General features: G+C 49.4%; 2 protein-coding genes, 3 non-coding genes and 1 pseudogene across 5 annotated transcripts; 5 read left to right on the plus strand and 1 right to left on the minus strand.

Annotated features, from left to right (window-relative positions):
* The window catches only part of LOC142596361 (uncharacterized), a 488757-nt pseudogene that overhangs the window by 413508 nt on the left and 57745 nt on the right, over nucleotides 1-17504 (plus strand).
* On the plus strand, nucleotides 487-3949 carry LOC142596347 (olfactory receptor 14J1-like). The gene is made up of 2 exons (XM_075725461.1): nucleotides 487-497; nucleotides 3025-3949. The coding sequence occupies exons 1-2, from the start codon at nucleotides 487-489 to the stop codon at nucleotides 3947-3949; spliced, it is 936 nt and encodes a 311-aa protein (XP_075581576.1).
* On the plus strand, nucleotides 2600-2673 carry TRNAN-GUU (transfer RNA asparagine (anticodon GUU)). Its single transcript has one exon. It is a non-coding gene; the product is annotated as a tRNA-Asn (tRNA).
* On the plus strand, nucleotides 6504-15129 carry LOC142596350 (olfactory receptor 14J1-like). The gene is made up of 2 exons (XM_075725467.1): nucleotides 6504-6543; nucleotides 14144-15129. Exons 1-2 carry the CDS (start codon nucleotides 6504-6506, stop codon nucleotides 15127-15129), a joined length of 1026 nt encoding a protein of 341 aa, XP_075581582.1.
* Nucleotides 7155-7228, minus strand: TRNAN-GUU (transfer RNA asparagine (anticodon GUU)). The gene has a single exon. It is a non-coding gene; the product is annotated as a tRNA-Asn (tRNA).
* Nucleotides 13780-13853, plus strand: TRNAN-GUU (transfer RNA asparagine (anticodon GUU)). Its single transcript has one exon. It is a non-coding gene; the product is annotated as a tRNA-Asn (tRNA).

Raw genomic sequence — 17504 nt, forward strand, 5'->3', positions numbered from 1 at the left:
ATTGCTTTTGCTCAAGGACCTGGGTGCACTTGGTGGGTGATGCGGGAGGATGGGGAAGTCCAATGTGTACCTCAAGGGGAGTTGATTTGGGGTGAAAATAGCCAATGAACTGAATTGTATGATATTAATTGCTTTATAAGACTGTATGTTATCTCTTATTGTATGTTCTCTCTTAACTGTATGTTAATATAATAATATAGTATAATGTTAATATAATAATATAGTAGGTTAATGTTAGGTATATAATACTGTATGTTATGGTTGCTATATGCCACATCAATGGTATTACAGTAAGAATTGCCCAGCTTAATGAAAATGAACTTTGATGAAACCGTGTTGGAATGAGAACTGGCTTCAGCATGCAACAATCCAACACCGCACACCACCTCTCCTGCTCTGAAAGACTGTGATGACAGATGGAACCCAAAGTCATGGGCTAAATGAACTCAATGGACATTTTAGAGGGATGGCCCATAGACGAAGGGAATGATATCTCTGTGTGTATATATCAAGATAGGGAAAGCAGTGGTGATTAATTAGAACAGATTGGAAAGGGGAGGGCCGGTGCATGACGTAGATGGTATAGAATAAGGGGTGGATACTGTCCTGGTTTCGGCTGGGATAGAGTTAATTTTCTTCCTAGTAGCAGGCACAGTGCTGTGTTTTGGATTTAGGAGGAGAAGAATGTTGATAACACCCTGATGTTTTTAGTTGTTGCTGAGTACTGCTTATGCTAGTCAAGGACTTTTTCAGCTTCCCATGCTCTGCCAGGCGCACAAGAAACTGGGAGGGGGCACAGCCAGAATAGTTGATCCAAACTGACCAAAGGGCTATTCCATACCATGTGACGTCATGCTCAGTGTATAAACTGGGGGGGGGGGTTGGCCGGGGAGCAGCGATCGTTGCTCGGGGACTGTCTGGGTATCGGTCGGCGGGTGGTGAGCAATTGCATTGTGCATCACTTGCTTTGTATATGATTATTATTATTATCATTATTTTATTGTTGTTATTATTATCATTACAATTTTACTTTATTTCAATTATTAAGCTGTTCTTATCTCAACCCAGGAGTGTTTCTCACTCTTACTCCTCCAATTCCTTCCCCCATCCCATCGGGGTAGGGGGAGTGAGCGAGCGGCCGCGTGGTGCTTAGTCGCTGGCTGGGGCTAAACCACGACAGTCCTTACAGTCATTCTGTGAGTCTATGGTTCTGTGATTCTGTGAAAAGATGTTATAATGTCTCAGGTCTATATGATGAGTCCCTCAGGATGAGCAAGTCCACCTAGACGCAACTTCCAGGTGGATGGGTGATGCCATTAACGGTAAAACTTAAGCACCAACGGAGACCAATGAGGAAAGCCAATGTTCTGGATTAAGAACTTCCTGGGAAGAGCAAAAAGGAAAGATTGGGTCCCTGGGTGAAAACCACCCCATGCTCTCGGGGTTAGTATCTAGTATCCTTCCCTTCCCTTCCCTTTTCCTTTTCTCCCTACCCTAGTTCCACCAGCTGCTCAAAGTAGCTGAAGGGAAGTCTCTGCAAATCCACAGAGAACACATTTCCTTAGCTACTATATGCATTTTATAGTGCATTTTAACAATCTTAAAGCACAACCAAGGTATCAGTTAAAAGTGCCAAGAGACCAGGGAGAATGACAAAAATAGACCTTTATGTTCCTACCTGTCCTCTCCTATGTATCCCACTGAAGGTTTTCCACTAAGGTTCCCCACTGTGGAAGGTGGACTTCAGTGGAAGCAACCTGGACTTCAGATACAGCTGAGGAATGTGGTCTATATTTTATTAAACTATCCCTTTCTTCTTTCTTCTTTTTTTTTTTTTTTTTTTTTTTTTTCTTTTTTTCCCCCTTGGCAGGTAGGAACTATCCTTATGTGACCGTGCACAGATGGTTCACCAAACAAAGGAGGTAGGAACTGGTACAAATGCACCTTCAGCTGCAGAATTTAGTGTGTAAAGCTTAGATCTGAGAAAGCATGATGCAAGTCCCAGGTGGCTGATGATAGAAATGGCAGGGTGCGTGGGAGGTGGCGGGGGACAGAGTTTGCCCACATGGCTGTCGTACGGAAAGGACCTTACTTTTCCTACCTATTCAGACTTCATCAGGAGACACTCCGGATCAACAGGAATTGGGGAAGCCTGGTGTCACTTGTTCAGTAAGTAGAAAAATAAAGAAAACCGGTAAAGGAAGAGATCCTGGTTTATTGTTATTTATTGCTGAAATCATCCTAAAAACATGAGTTGAGGAAGCGCATCTTGGTGAGGGGAGGAGCTCCCCGAGGCACCTCTGAGACACCTTTGAGGTCTAAGCGCTTGTGCAAGGCTGCCGGAGGAGTTGATTTGGTGGCCACCTTTGTATTGCAGATGGATGGTCTGCAGTGGGCAGGGAATGAGACGAGACCGCTACGAGAAATGCCGTGGGAGGGGAGGTCTGGTGCTTAGGGAAAGAAGGATGAAGGGTGGACATTCAAGGTTATGGTGTTTCTCTTCCCAAGTCACACCATGACACGTGGCAAAGCTCTGCTTCCCCAGAAATGGCCAAACATCTGCCTGCCGATGGGAAGCTCTACAGGGCTCACGTTGGGAGTCTCTGTGGCGCAATTGGCTAGCGCGTTCGGCTGTTAACCGAAAGGCTGGTGGTTCGAGCCCACCCAGGGACGGGTTCCCCCTTCCCGGCCCAGGGCAGGGGGGTTGGAACTAGCTGACCTTTAAGGTCCCTTCCAGCCCAGACCGCTCTATGGCTCTATAAAAAGAGGAAGCTATTCAGTCCCCTCAGCAAAGGCAGAGGAAGGAGGGCAATCTGGTAGGAATTCCTTATTCTGCTTTGCTTGCACAGGAGGGTTCTCTTGAGAAGAAGAGAGGTGATGTGGGCACTTTCGATGACAAACAGAACAGGTTTTCCTCAGACAAGGCTGCCCTACCTTGTCCATATCTTTTTCTCCTCGGACAGCACAGGAGTCCCAGAAGGAGCAGATGTCCAACAGCAGCTCCATCATTGAGTTCCTCCTCAGCAGCTCCATCACTGAGTTCCTCCTCCTGGCATTTGCAGACACGCGGGAGCTGCAGCTCCTGCACTTCTGGCTCTTCCTGGGCATCTACCTGGCTGCCCTCCTGGGCAACGGCCTCATCATCACTGCCATAGCCTGCGACCACCGCCTCCACACCCCCATGTACTTCTTCCTCCTCAACCTCTCCCTCCTCGACCTGGGCTCTGTCTCCTCCACTCTCCCCAAATCCGTGGCCAATTCCCTCTGGGACACCAGGATTATTTCCTACTATGGATGTGCTGCCCAGGTCTCTATGTTTGTCTTGTTTGTCACAGGAGAGTTTTATCTTCTCACCATCACGGCCTACGACCGCTACCTTGCCATCTGCAGGCCCCTGCACTATGGGACCCTCCTGGGCAGCAGAGCCTGTGTCAAAATGGCAGCAGCTGCCTGGGGCAGTGGGGTCCTCCATGGCCTGCTGCACACTGCCAATACATTTTCACTACCACTCTGCCAAGGCAGTACCATAGACCAGTTCTTCTGTGAACTTCCTCAGCTCCTCAAGCTCACCTGTTCCGATGACTACCTCAGGGAAGTTGGGCTTCTTGTGTTCAGTCTAGCTTTAGCATTTGTTGGTTTTATTTTCATTGTTCTGTGCTATGTGCAGATCTTCAGGGCTGTGCTGAGGATCCCCTCTGAACAGGGATGGCACAAAGCCTTTGCCACATGCCTCCCTCACCTGGCTGGGGCCTCCCTGTTTGTCAGCACTGGCATGTTTGCCTACCTGAAGCCCTCCTCCATCTCTTCGTCGTCCCTGGACCTGGTGGTCGCAGTTCTGTACTCGGTGGTGCCTCCAGCATTCAACCCCCTCATCTGCAGCATGAGGAACCAGGAGCTCCGGGACGGCTTGAGGGAAGTCGTTCAATGGGTTCACCTTCAGCAGCAGTAAGCTGCCCATCTCTCCTCACAGGTTATTCCTAATTTTCCCAGGACAGGCTGGTGTTTTATTTGCTTTTGCATCCGTGACGATCATGCTCATACAGAAATGTTTGAATTCACTCCATAACTCCACAGGTATGATCCTGCTGCGCCTACTAACCTAGAGGCCTTTGGTAAATGTGTCATCACAGTGTCAGGCTTGTCTTCCCGAGCAGCATCTCTGCCATAAAAGGTTGTCTCCCCAGCGCAATGCCCGAAGGTTGGGCTCTTCTTCCTGCTGAAGTCAGCAATAGGTTCCAAGAACTGCATTCTCCATGGGCTTCTGAAGTGCTTGCTTCTCCATGGCCTCACGGGAAGGGTGACAGGAAGATGTGTTGGGGAATGAGGGCTGGACTCAGCTCTCACTTGTGGGTGCCCAGTGCCACTGAGGATGGTGAAGAGGCTCTGAATTGCCTGCCCAGGGCTCTTCCACATGCAGCAGAGCTGAATGATAGCTGCCTGGCTTTCTGGAAGGGAATCTGGAGCCCCCAGGAGAGCAGAGCACCATGTTCCTGAGGCGGGCCTGGCAGAACAAGAGACTATCCAAGATGATGTTACCCAAAGGGAAAGCACTATATTTAAGTATCCACAAGGAAACAAGGTCTCTGCCAAGACCAGGAAAGGCAGAGCTCTGCACTTTTATGGTTGCTGTATGCCATACCAATGGTGTTACAGTAAGAATCACCCAGATTAATGCAGAATGAACTTTGATGAAACCGAGCAAAGTGCAGCGGTGATGGAACCACAACTGGCTTCGGCACGCAACAATCCAACACCACACACCACCTCTCCCACCCTGAAAGATTGCTATGACAGATGGAGCCCAAAGTCAAGGACTGAATGAACTCAACGGACATTTTACAGGGATGGCCCGCAGACTAAGGGAATGATATCTGTGTGTATATATCAAAAGACAGGAAAAGTGGTGGTGTATTGTATTGGAATGTATTGGAAAGCGCAGGACCTGGGCATGACGTAGATGGTATAGAATAAGGGGTGGATACGGTAGTGGCTTTGGCTGGGATAGAGTGGATTTTCTTCCTAGTAGCTGGCAAAGTGCTGTGTTTTGGATTTCGTATGAGAATAATGTTGATAACATGCTGATGTTTTGCTGTTGCTAGGTATGGCTTATACTAAGTGAAGGACTTTTCAGCTTCCCATGCTCTGCCAGGTGCACAAGAAGCTGGGCGGGAGCCTAGTCAGGGCAGCTGACCCAAACTGGCCAAAGGGCTATTCCATACCATATGATGTCATGCTCAGTATACAAACTGGGGGGAGCTGGCCTGGGCGCATCAGTCGGTGCTCGGGGACGGGCTGGGCATCGGTCAGTGTGTGGTGAGCAATTGCATTGTGCATCACTTGTTTTGTATATTCTTTTATCATTATTATTATTATTATTATTATTATTATTATTATTACTACTACTACTACTACTACTATTATTTTCTCTTCCTCTGCTGTCCTATTAAACTGTCTCTATCTCAACCCATGGGTTTTACTTTTTTTTCTGATTCTTTCCCCACCCCAACGGTGGGTGGGGGGGGGTGGGGGGAGGGTGAGCGAGCAGCTGTGTGGTTCTTAGTTGCCAACTGGGGTTAAACCTGATGAGGGAAGATGATGATAAAGTCCATAGTGTGGATGGACCAAAGGCTGTTCATCCCCCAAAGACTTTCTCTGCAGCACCCTGTCTGTGTCCTGGAGTTTGTCTTGCAAGCCGCACAGCTGTGCGGAGTTTCTGTAGAGTCACCAAACACCTCTCTGGACAAGGTGTCATTGCCCAGCCTTGTTTCTCTGGCCTTGCAGTCTGCTGGGCAGTCTGTGGGCACCTCGGTTCCTTGTTACGTCAGCCTCTGTCAAACACGCCAGCATATGAAGCAGAGTTGGGGCCCTGGGGCCCTGTTACCATGTTTACCTGTAACGACCCTGTGCTCAGCCCTGGTGCCACAGCTGAGATGCTGTAGCCCCAGTGTGCTCAGGCAGGAGGAGCTGGAGCACAGACAGGAGGAGCTGGAGCCTCACAGCGCTGTGATGTTTTTGGATGAAATTAGATGTGGTGGGACAACTTGCTCATTTGGGGTACTTCAATGGAGGGATAGAGGCTCTTCAGAAGAGAGTGGCAGCGAAGGTGAGGACGGGGGATACCCCCAGTGTGAATGGGCAGCTCAGATGGATGGAGCTCTTCTAGGACGGTTAGCTTCTCTCATTGAGGATTAGAGGAGCCGGTAAGGGTTGGCAGTTATGAACCTCTGAATGAGAGTGAGGAAGCAGGAAAAGTCTTCTGTCAGCAACCCAAGGAAGTCTGCAGGTCAATGAGCCAGTTCCTGTGGGGGATGGTAATTGCCCTGGCACTCACAGACCAGGCAAAACAAGGTGCAAACAGTCTGGAGGATCTTGGGACCACTTCTTAAGACAGCTGCCCATCGTGCCAACAAGGGCCCTGGATGCTCACCTGGATCCAGTACTGGCAAACAAGGAAGAGCTGGTCAGGAATGTGATAATCAGTGTCATCCTTGGCTGTAGCAACAATGGTGGGGTCCCAGAATGACAGCGGGGTGAAGACAGCAAGTATCAGAGCCTTGGGGCTCCAGAGAAGAATTTGACTTACTCAGGGGACAGATACAGGTAGGGTCTCCCAGGCCTTTGTGCCTTCAGGCAGGGCTCTGGAGAAGAACGACCGGCAGTGGATGGGGATGAAGTCAGGTGAAAGGAGTAACATTAAAGAAATTAAGTTTAATAACATTAAAGAAATTAATTTATCATCATCAAGAAGGTGAAGAAATTATTTTAAAGCATGTTACCATTACTGGATCTAGTGAGAGTAGAAATGAGGCAAATTACTTGGTGGGTTGACCCCAGCCGGCAGTTAAGTGCCCACCCAGCTGCTGGCTCACCACCATCCCCCACCGCGAGCGGCATGGGGGAGAGCATCGGAAGGGCAGAAAATCTCATGGGTCAAGACAAAGACAGTTCACTAAGTGAAGCAAAGCAAAGCAAAGCTGCGTGTGCAAGCAAAGCAGAATAAGGAATTCCTACCAGATTGCCCTCCTTCCTCTGCCTTTGCTGAGGGGACTGAATAGCTTCCTCTTTTTATAGAGCCATAGAGCGGTCTGGGCTGGAAGGGACCTTAAAGGTCAGCTAGTTCCAACCCCCCTGCCCTGGGCCGGGAAGGGGGAACCCGTCCCTGGGTGGGCTCGAACCACCAGCCTTTCGGTTAACAGCCGAACGCGCTAGCCAATTGCGCCACAGAGACTCCCAACGTGAGCCCTGTAGAGCTTCCCATCGGCAGGCAGATGTTTGGCCATTTCTGGGGAAGCAGAGCTTTGCCACGTGTCATGGTGTGACTTGGGAAGAGAAACACCATAACCTTGAATGTCCACCCTTCATCCTTCTTTCCCTAAGCACCAGACCTCCCCTCCCACGGCATTTCTCGTAGCGGTCTCGTCTCATTCCCTGCCCACTGCAGACCATCCATCTGCAATACAAAGGTGGCCACCAAATCAACTCCTCCGGCAGCCTTGCACAAGCGCTTAGACCTCAAAGGTGTCTCAGAGGTGCCTCGGGGAGCTCCTCCCCTCACCAAGATGCGCTTCCTCAACTCATGTTTTTAGGATGATTTCAGCAATAAATAACAATAAACCAGGATCTCTTCCTTTACCGGTTTTCTTTATTTTTCTACTTACTGAACAAGTGACACCAGGCTTCCCCAATTCCTGTTGATCCGGAGTGTCTCCTGATGAAGTCTGAATAGGTAGGAAAAGTAAGGTCCTTTCCGTACGACAGCCATGTGGGCAAACTCTGTCCCCCGCCACCTCCCACGCACCCTGCCATTTCTATCATCAGCCACCTGGGACTTGCATCATGCTTTCTCAGATCTAAGCTTTACACACTAAATTCTGCAGCTGAAGGTGCATTTGTACCAGTTCCTACCTCCTTTGTTTGGTGAACCATCTGTGCACGGTCACATAAGGATAGTTCCTACCTGCCAAGGGGGAAAAAAAGAAAAAAAAAAAAAAAAAAAAAAAAAAGAAGAAAGAAGAAAGGGATAGTTTAATAAAATATAGACCACATTCCTCAGCTGTATCTGAAGTCCAGGTTGCTTCCACTGAAGTCCACCTTCCACAGTGGGGAACCTTAGTGGAAAACCTTCAGTGGGATACATAGGAGAGGACAGGTAGGAACATAATTAAGGATTTGGTGAAAGGGACCATCAGGCAGACTGCAGAAAGTTGAGAAGGGGTCAGTTTAAGGAGTACATGTGGAAAGATGTGAAAGAGTAGTGGGAGTCAATGCAGAGGAAGATCAGTATTTCTTCTCACGAACATAGCATATTGGCTGGAATTTTGGCATCATGGAATGAGTGGCAGAAGCACCCCATTGTGACTGGCCCAGATGCTCCGTCCATCCTTGGCATAGATTACCTCAGGAGAGGGTATTTCAAGGACCCAAAAGGATACCGGTGGGCTTTTGGTATAGCTGCCTTGGAGACGGAGGAAACTAAACAGCTGTCCACCTTGCCCCGTCTCTCAGAGGACCCTTCTATTGTGGGGTTGCTGAGGGTCGAAGAACAACTGGTGCCAATCGCTACCACAACTGTGCACCGGCGGCAATATCGCACCAACCGAGACTCCCTGATTCCCATCCGTAACCTGATTCGTCGACTGGAGAGCCAGGGAGTGATCAGCAAGACTCGCTCACCCTTTAACAGTCCCACATGGCCAGTGCGAAAGTCTAATGGGGAGTGGAGACTAGCAGTGGACTATCGTGGCCTGAACGAAGTTACACCGCCGCTGAGTGCTGCCGTGCCAGACATGCTAGAACTTCAATACGAACTGGAGTCAAAGGCAGCCAAGTGGTGTGCCACCATTGACGTCGCTAAGGCATTTTTCTCCATCCCTTTGGCAGCAGAGTGCAGGCCCGAGCTTGCTTTTACCTGGAGGGGTGTTCAGTACACCTGGAACCGACTGCCCCAGGGGTGGAAGCACAGCCCCACCGTTTGCCATGGACTGATCCAGACAGCACTGGAACAGAGTGAAGCTCCAGAACATCTGCAGTGCATTGATGTCATCATTGTGTGGGGCAATACAGCAGAAGAAGGTTTTGAGAAGGGAAAGAAAATAGTCCAAATCCTTCTGAAGGCCGGTTTTGCCATCAAACAGAGTAAGGTCAAGGGACCTGCACAGGAGATCCAGTTTTTAGGAATAAAATGGCAAGATGGACGTCGTCAGATCCCAATGGAGGTGATCAACAAAACAACAGCTATGTCCCCACCAACTAGCAAAAAGGAAACACAAGCTCTCTTAGGCGCTGTGGGTTTTTGGAGAATGCATATTCCAAATTACAGCCAGATCGTAAGCCCTCTCTATCAAGTGACCCGGAAGAAGAACGATTTCCAATGGGGCCCTGAGCAACAACAAGCCTTCGAACAAATTAAACGGGAGGTAGTTCATGCAGTAGCCCTTGGGCCAGCCCGGGCAGGGCAGGATATTAAAAATGTGCTCTACACCGCAGCCGGGGAGAATGGCCCTACCTGGAGCCTCTGGCAGAAAGCACCAGGGGAGACTCGAGGCCGACCCCGAGGGTTTTGGAGTCGGGCATACAGAGGATCCAAAGCCCGCTATACTCCAACTGAGAAAGAGATATTGGCAGCGTATGAAGGGGTTTGAGCTGCTTGGGAAGTGGTTGGTACTGAAGCACAGCTCCTGCTGGCACCCTGACTGCTGGTGCTGGGCTGGATGTTCAAAGGCAGGGTGCCCTCTACGCATCATGCAACTGATGCTACGTGGAGTAAGTGGGTGGCACTAATCACACAACAGGCTCGAATAGGAAACCCCAGTCCCCCAGGAATCTTGGAAGTGATCATGGACTGGGCAGAAGGAAAAAAACTTAGAATATCACTAGAGGAGGAGGTGACACGTGCTGAAGAGGCCCCACTGTATAATAAATTGCCAGAAAATGAGAAGCAATATGCCCTGTTCACTGATGGGTCCTGTCGTCTTGTGGGAAAGCATCGGAGGTGGAAAGCTGCTGTATGGAGTCCTACACGAGAAGTTGCAGAAACTGCTGAAGGGGAAGGGGAGTCGAGTCAGTTTGCAGAGGTGAAAGCCATCCAGCTGGCTTTAGATATTGCTGAACGAGAAAAGTGGCTGGTCCTTTATCTCTGTACTGACTCATGGATGGTGGCAAATGCCCTGTGGGGGTGGCTGCAGCAATGGAAGCAGAGCAACTGGCACTGGCAGCGCAGAGGCAAACCCATCTGGGCTGCCGCATTGTGGCAAGATATTGCTGCCCGGGTAGAGAACCTGGTTGTAAAAGTACGTCACGTAGATGCTCATGTACCCAAGAGTCGGGCCACTGAAGAACATCAAAACAACCAGCAGGTGGGTCAGTCTGCTAAGACTGAAGTGGCTCAGGTGGATCTGGACTGGCAACATAAGGGTGAATTATTTATAGCTGGGTGGGCCCACGACGCCTCAGGCCATCAAGGAAGGGATGCAACATATGGATGGGCTCATGATCGAGGGGTGGACTTAACTATGGACAGTATTGCACAGGTTATTCATGAATGTGAAACGTGCGCTGCAATCAAGCAAGCCAAGCGGTTCAAGCCCCTCGGGTATAGTGAACGATGGCTAAAATATAAATATGGGGAGGCCTGGCAGATTGATTCTATCACACTCCCACAAACCCGCCAAGGCAAGCGCTATGTGCTCACCATGGTGGAAGCAACCACCGGATGGCTGGAAACATATCCCGTGCCCCGTGCCACCGCCCGGAACACCATCCTGGGCCTTGAAAAGCAAGTCCTGTGGCGACACGGCACCCCAGAAAGAATCGAGTCAGACAACGGGACTCATTTCCGAAACAACCTCCTAGACACCTGGGCCAAAGAGCACGGCACTGAGTGGGTGTATCACATCCCCTGTCATGCACCAGCCTCCGGGAAAATCGAGCGATACAATGGGCTGTTAAAGACTACCCTGAGAGCAATGGGTGGTGGGACATTCAAACATTGGGATACGCATTTAGCGAAAGCCACCTGGTTAGTCAACACCAGGGGATCTGCCAATCGAGCTGGCCCTGCCCAATCAAAACTTCTACGTACTGTAGAAGGAGATAAAGTCCCTGTAGTGCACATGAAAAATATGTTGGGGAAGACAGTCTGGGTTGCTTCCCCCTCTGGCAAAGGCAAACCCATTCGTCGGATTGCTTTTGCTCAAGGACCTGGGTGCACTTGGTGGGTGATGCGGGAGGATGGGGAAGTCCAATGTGTACCTCAAGGGGAGTTGATTTGGGGTGAAAATAGCCAATGAACTGAATTGTATGATATTAATTGCTTTATAAGACTGTATGTTATCTCTTATTGTATGTTCTCTCTTAACTGTATGTTAATATAATAATATAGTATAATGTTAATATAATAATATAGTAGGTTAATGTTAGGTATATAATACTGTATGTTATGGTTGCTATATGCCACATCAATGGTATTACAGTAAGAATTGCCCAGCTTAATGAAAATGAACTTTGATGAAACCGTGTTGGAATGAGAACTGGCTTCAGCATGCAACAATCCAACACCGCACACCACCTCTCCTGCTCTGAAAGACTGTGATGACAGATGGAACCCAAAGTCATGGGCTAAATGAACTCAATGGACATTTTAGAGGGATGGCCCATAGACGAAGGGAATGATATCTCTGTGTGTATATATCAAGATAGGGAAAGCAGTGGTGATTAATTAGAACAGATTGGAAAGGGGAGGGCCGGTGCATGACGTAGATGGTATAGAATAAGGGGTGGATACTGTCCTGGTGTCGGCTGGGATAGAGTTAATTTTCTTCCTAGTAGCAGGCACAGTGCTGTGTTTTGGATTTAGGAGGAGAAGAATGTTGATAACACCCTGATGTTTTTAGTTGTTGCTGAGTACTGCTTATGCTAGTCAAGGACTTTTTCAGCTTCCCATGCTCTGCCAGGCGCACAAGAAACTGGGAGGGGGCACAGCCAGAATAGTTGATCCAAACTGACCAAAGGGCTATTCCATACCATGTGACGTCATGCTCAGTGTATAAACTGGGGGGGGGGGTTGGCCGGGGAGCAGCGATCGTTGCTCGGGGACTGTCTGGGTATCGGTCGGCGGGTGGTGAGCAATTGCATTGTGCATCACTTGCTTTGTATATGATTATTATTATTATCATTATTTTATTGTTGTTATTATTATCATTACAATTTTACTTTATTTCAATTATTAAGCTGTTCTTATCTCAACCCAGGAGTGTTTCTCACTCTTACTCCTCCAATTCCTTCCCCCATCCCATCGGGGTAGGGGGAGTGAGCGAGCGGCCGCGTGGTGCTTAGTCGCTGGCTGGGGCTAAACCACGACAGTCCTTACGGTCATTCTGTGAGTCTATGGTTCTGTGATTCTGTGAAAAGATGTTATAATGTCTCAGGTCTATATGATGAGTCCCTCAGGATGAGCAAGTCCACCTAGACGCAACTTCCAGGTGGATGGGTGATGCCATTAACGGTAAAACTTAAGCACCAACGGAGACCAATGAGGAAAGCCAATGTTCTGGATTAAGAACTTCCTGGGAAGAGCAAAAAGGAAAGATTGGGTCCCTGGGTGAAAACCACCCCATGCTCTCGGGGTTAGTATCTAGTATCCTTCCCTTCCCTTCCCTTTTCCTTTTCTCCCTACCCTAGTTCCACCAGCTGCTCAAAGTAGCTGAAGGGAAGTCTCTGCAAATCCACAGAGAACACATTTCCTTAGCTACTATATGCATTTTATAGTGCATTTTAACAATCTTAAAGCACAACCAAGGTATCAGTTAAAAGTGCCAAGAGACCAGGGAGAATGACAAAAATAGACCTTTATGTTCCTACCTGTCCTCTCCTATGTATCCCACTGAAGGTTTTCCACTAAGGTTCCCCACTGTGGAAGGTGGACTTCAGTGGAAGCAACCTGGACTTCAGATACAGCTGAGGAATGTGGTCTATATTTTATTAAACTATCCCTTTCTTCTTTCTTCTTTTTTTTTTTTTTTTTTTTTTTTTTCTTTTTTTCCCCCTTGGCAGGTAGGAACTATCCTTATGTGACCGTGCACAGATGGTTCACCAAACAAAGGAGGTAGGAACTGGTACAAATGCACCTTCAGCTGCAGAATTTAGTGTGTAAAGCTTAGATCTGAGAAAGCATGATGCAAGTCCCAGGTGGCTGATGATAGAAATGGCAGGGTGCGTGGGAGGTGGCGGGGGACAGAGTTTGCCCACATGGCTGTCGTACGGAAAGGACCTTACTTTTCCTACCTATTCAGACTTCATCAGGAGACACTCCGGATCAACAGGAATTGGGGAAGCCTGGTGTCACTTGTTCAGTAAGTAGAAAAATAAAGAAAACCGGTAAAGGAAGAGATCCTGGTTTATTGTTATTTATTGCTGAAATCATCCTAAAAACATGAGTTGAGGAAGCGCATCTTGGTGAGGGGAGGAGCTCCCCGAGGCACCTCTGAGACACCTTTGAGGTCTAAGCGCTTGTGCAAGGCTGCCGGAGGAGTTGATTTGGTGGCCACCTTTGTATTGCAGATGGATGGTCTGCAGTGGGCAGGGAATGAGACGAGACCGCTACGAGAAATGCCGTGGGAGGGGAGGTCTGGTGCTTAGGGAAAGAAGGATGAAGGGTGGACATTCAAGGTTATGGTGTTTCTCTTCCCAAGTCACACCATGACACGTGGCAAAGCTCTGCTTCCCCAGAAATGGCCAAACATCTGCCTGCCGATGGGAAGCTCTACAGGGCTCACGTTGGGAGTCTCTGTGGCGCAATTGGCTAGCGCGTTCGGCTGTTAACCGAAAGGCTGGTGGTTCGAGCCCACCCAGGGACGGGTTCCCCCTTCCTGGCCCAGGGCAGGGGGGTTGGAACTAGCTGACCTTTAAGGTCCCTTCCAGCCCAGACCGCTCTATGGCTCTATAAAAAGAGGAAGCTATTCAGTCCCCTCAGCAAAGGCAGAGGAAGGAGGGCAATCTGGTAGGAATTCCTTATTCTGCTTTGCTTGCACAGGAGGGTTCTCTTGAGAAGAAGAGAGGTGATGTGGGCACTTTCAATGACAAACAGAACAGGTTTTCCTCAGACAAGGCTGCCCTACCTTGTCCATATCTTTTTCTCCTCGGACAGCACAGGAGTCCCAGAAGGAGCAGATGTCCAACAGCAGCTCCATCATCGAGTTCCTCCTCAGCAGCTCCATCACTGAGTTCCTCCTCCTGGCATTTGCAGACACGCGGGAGCTGCAGCTCCTGCACTTCTGGCTCTTCCTGGGCATCTACCTGGCTGCCCTCCTGGGCAACGGCCTCATCATCACTGCCATAGCCTGCGACCACCGCCTCCACACCCCCATGTACTTCTTCCTCCTCAACCTCTCCCTCCTCGACCTGGGCTCTGTCTCCACCACTCTCCCCAAATCCGTGGCCAATTCCCTCTGGGACACCAGGATTATTTCCTACTATGGATGTGCTGCCCAGGTCTCTATGTTTGTCTTGTTTGTCACAGGAGAGTTTTATCTTCTCACCATCACGGCCTACGACCGCTACCTTGCCATCTGCAGGCCCCTGCACTATGGGACCCTCCTGGGCAGCAGAGCCTGTGTCAAAATGGCAGCAGCTGCCTGGGGCAGTGGGGTCCTCCATGGCCTGCTGCACACTGCCAATACATTTTCACTACCACTCTGCCAAGGCAGTACCATAGACCAGTTCTTCTGTGAACTTCCTCAGCTCCTCAAGCTCACCTGTTCCGATGACTACCTCAGGGAAGTTGGGCTTCTTGTGTTCAGTCTAGCTTTAGCATTTGTTGGTTTTATTTTCATTGTTCTGTGCTATGTGCAGATCTTCAGGGCTGTGCTGAGGATCCCCTCTGAACAGGGATGGCACAAAGCCTTTGCCACATGCCTCCCTCACCTGGCTGGGGCCTCCCTGTTTGTCAGCACTGGCATGTTTGCCTACCTGAAGCCCTCCTCCATCTCTTCGCCGTCCCTGAACCTGGTGGTCGCAGTTCTGTACTCGGTGGTGCCTCCAGCATTCAACCACCTCATCTGCAGCATGAGGAACCAGGAGCTCCGGGACGGCTTGAGGGAAGTCGTTCAATGGGTTCACCTTCAGCAGCAGTAAGCTGCCCATCTCTCCTCACAGGTTATTCCTAATTTTCCCAGGACAGGCTGGTGTTTTATTTGCTTTTGCATCCGTGACGATCATGCTCATACAGAAATGTTTGAATTCACTCCATAACTCCACAGGTATGATCCTGCTGCGCCTACTAACCTAGAGGCCTTTGGTAAATGTGTCATCACAGTGTCAGGCTTGTCTTCCCGAGCAGCATCTCTGCCATAAAAGGTTGTCTCCCCAGCGCAATGCCCGAAGGTTGGGCTCTTCTTCCTGCTGAAGTCAGCAATAGGTTCCAAGAACTGCATTCTCCATGGGCTTCTGAAGTGCTTGCTTCTCCATGGCCTCACGGGAAGGGTGACAGGAAGATGTGTTGGGGAATGAGGGCTGGACTCAGCTCTCACTTGTGGGTGCCCAGTGCCACTGAGGATGGTGAAGAGGCTCTGAATTGCCTGCCCAGGGCTCTTCCACATGCAGCAGAGCTGAATGATAGCTGCCTGGCTTTCTGGAAGGGAATCTGGAGCCCCCAGGAGAGCAGAGCACCATGTTCCTGAGGCGGGCCTGGCAGAACAAGAGACTATCCAAGATGATGTTACCCAAAGGGAAAGCACTATATTTAAGTATCCACAAGGAAACAAGGTCTCTGCCAAGACCAGGAAAGGCAGAGCTCTGCACTTTTATGGTTGCTGTATGCCATACCAATGGTGTTACAGTAAGAATCACCCAGATTAATGCAGAATGAACTTTGATGAAACCGAGCAAAGTGCAGCGGTGATGGAACCACAACTGGCTTCGGCACGCAACAATCCAACACCACACACCACCTCTCCCACCCTGAAAGATTGCTATGACAGATGGAGCCCAAAGTCAAGGACTGAATGAACTCAACGGACATTTTACAGGGATGGCCCGCAGACTAAGGGAATGATATCTGTGTGTATATATCAAAAGACAGGAAAAGTGGTGGTGTATTGTATTGGAATGTATTGGAAAGCGCAGGACCTGGGCATGACGTAGATGGTATAGAATAAGGGGTGGATACGGTAGTGGCTTTGGCTGGGATAGAGTGGATTTTCTTCCTAGTAGCTGGCAAAGTGCTGTGTTTTGGATTTCGTATGAGAATAATGTTGATAACACGCTGATGTTTTGCTGTTGCTAGGTATGGCTTATACTAAGTGAAGGACTTTTCAGCTTCCCATGCTCTGCCAGGTGCACAAGAAGCTGGGCGGGAGCCTAGTCAGGGCAGCTGACCCAAACTGGCCAAAGGGCTATTCCATACCATATGATGTCATGCTCAGTATACAAACTGGGGGGAGCTGGCCTGGGCGCATCAGTCGGTGCTCGGGGACGGGCTGGGCATCGGTCAGTGTGTGGTGAGCAATTGCATTGTGCATCACTTGTTTTGTATATTCTTTTATCATTATTATTATTATTATTATTATTATTATTATTACTACTACTACTACTACTACTATTATTTTCTCTTCCTCTGCTGTCCTATTAAACTGTCTCTATCTCAACCCATGGGTTTTACTTTTTTTTCTGATTCTTTCCCCACCCCAACGGTGGGTGGGGGGGGGTGGGGGGAGGGTGAGCGAGCAGCTGTGTGGTTCTTAGTTGCCAACTGGGGTTAAACCTGATGAGGGAAGATGATGATAAAGTCCATAGTGTGGATGGACCAAAGGCTGTTCATCCCCCAAAGACTTTCTCTGCAGCACCCTGTCTGTCCTGGAGTTTGTCTTGCAAGCCGCACAGCTGTGCGGAGTTTCTGTAGAGTCACCAAACACCTCTCTGGACAAGGTGTCATTGCCCAGCCTTGTTTCTCTGGCCTTGCAGTCTGCTGGGCAGTCTGTGGGCACCTCGGTTCCTTGTTACGTCAGCCTCTGTCAAACACGCCAGCATATGAAGCAGAGTTGGGGCCCTGGGGCCCTGTTACCATGTTTACCTGTAACGACCCTGTGCTCAGCCCTGGTGCCACAGCTGAGATGCTGTAGCCCCAGTGTGCTCAGGCAGGAGGAGCTGGAGCACAGACAGGAGGAGCTGGAGCCTCACAGCGCTGTGATGTTTTTGGATGAAATTAGATGTGGTGGGACAACTTGCTCATTTGGGGTACTTCAATGGAGGGATAGAGGCTCTTCAGAAGAGAGTGGCAGCGAAGGTGAGGACGGGGGATACCCCCAGTGTGAATGGGCAGCTCAGATGGATGGAGCTCTTCTAGGACGGTTAGCTTCTCTCATTGAGGATTAGAGGAGCCAGTAAGGGTTGGCAGTTATGAACCTCTGAATGAGAGTGAGGAAGCAGGAAAAGTCTTCTGTCAGCAACCCAAGGAAGTCTGCAGGTCAATGAGCCAGTTCCTGTGGGGGATGGTAATTGCCCTGGCACTC

Source organism: Pelecanus crispus, chromosome 31 (assembly GCF_030463565.1).
Source record: "Pelecanus crispus isolate bPelCri1 chromosome 31, bPelCri1.pri, whole genome shotgun sequence".
Taxonomy (NCBI): domain Eukaryota; kingdom Metazoa; phylum Chordata; class Aves; order Pelecaniformes; family Pelecanidae; genus Pelecanus; species Pelecanus crispus.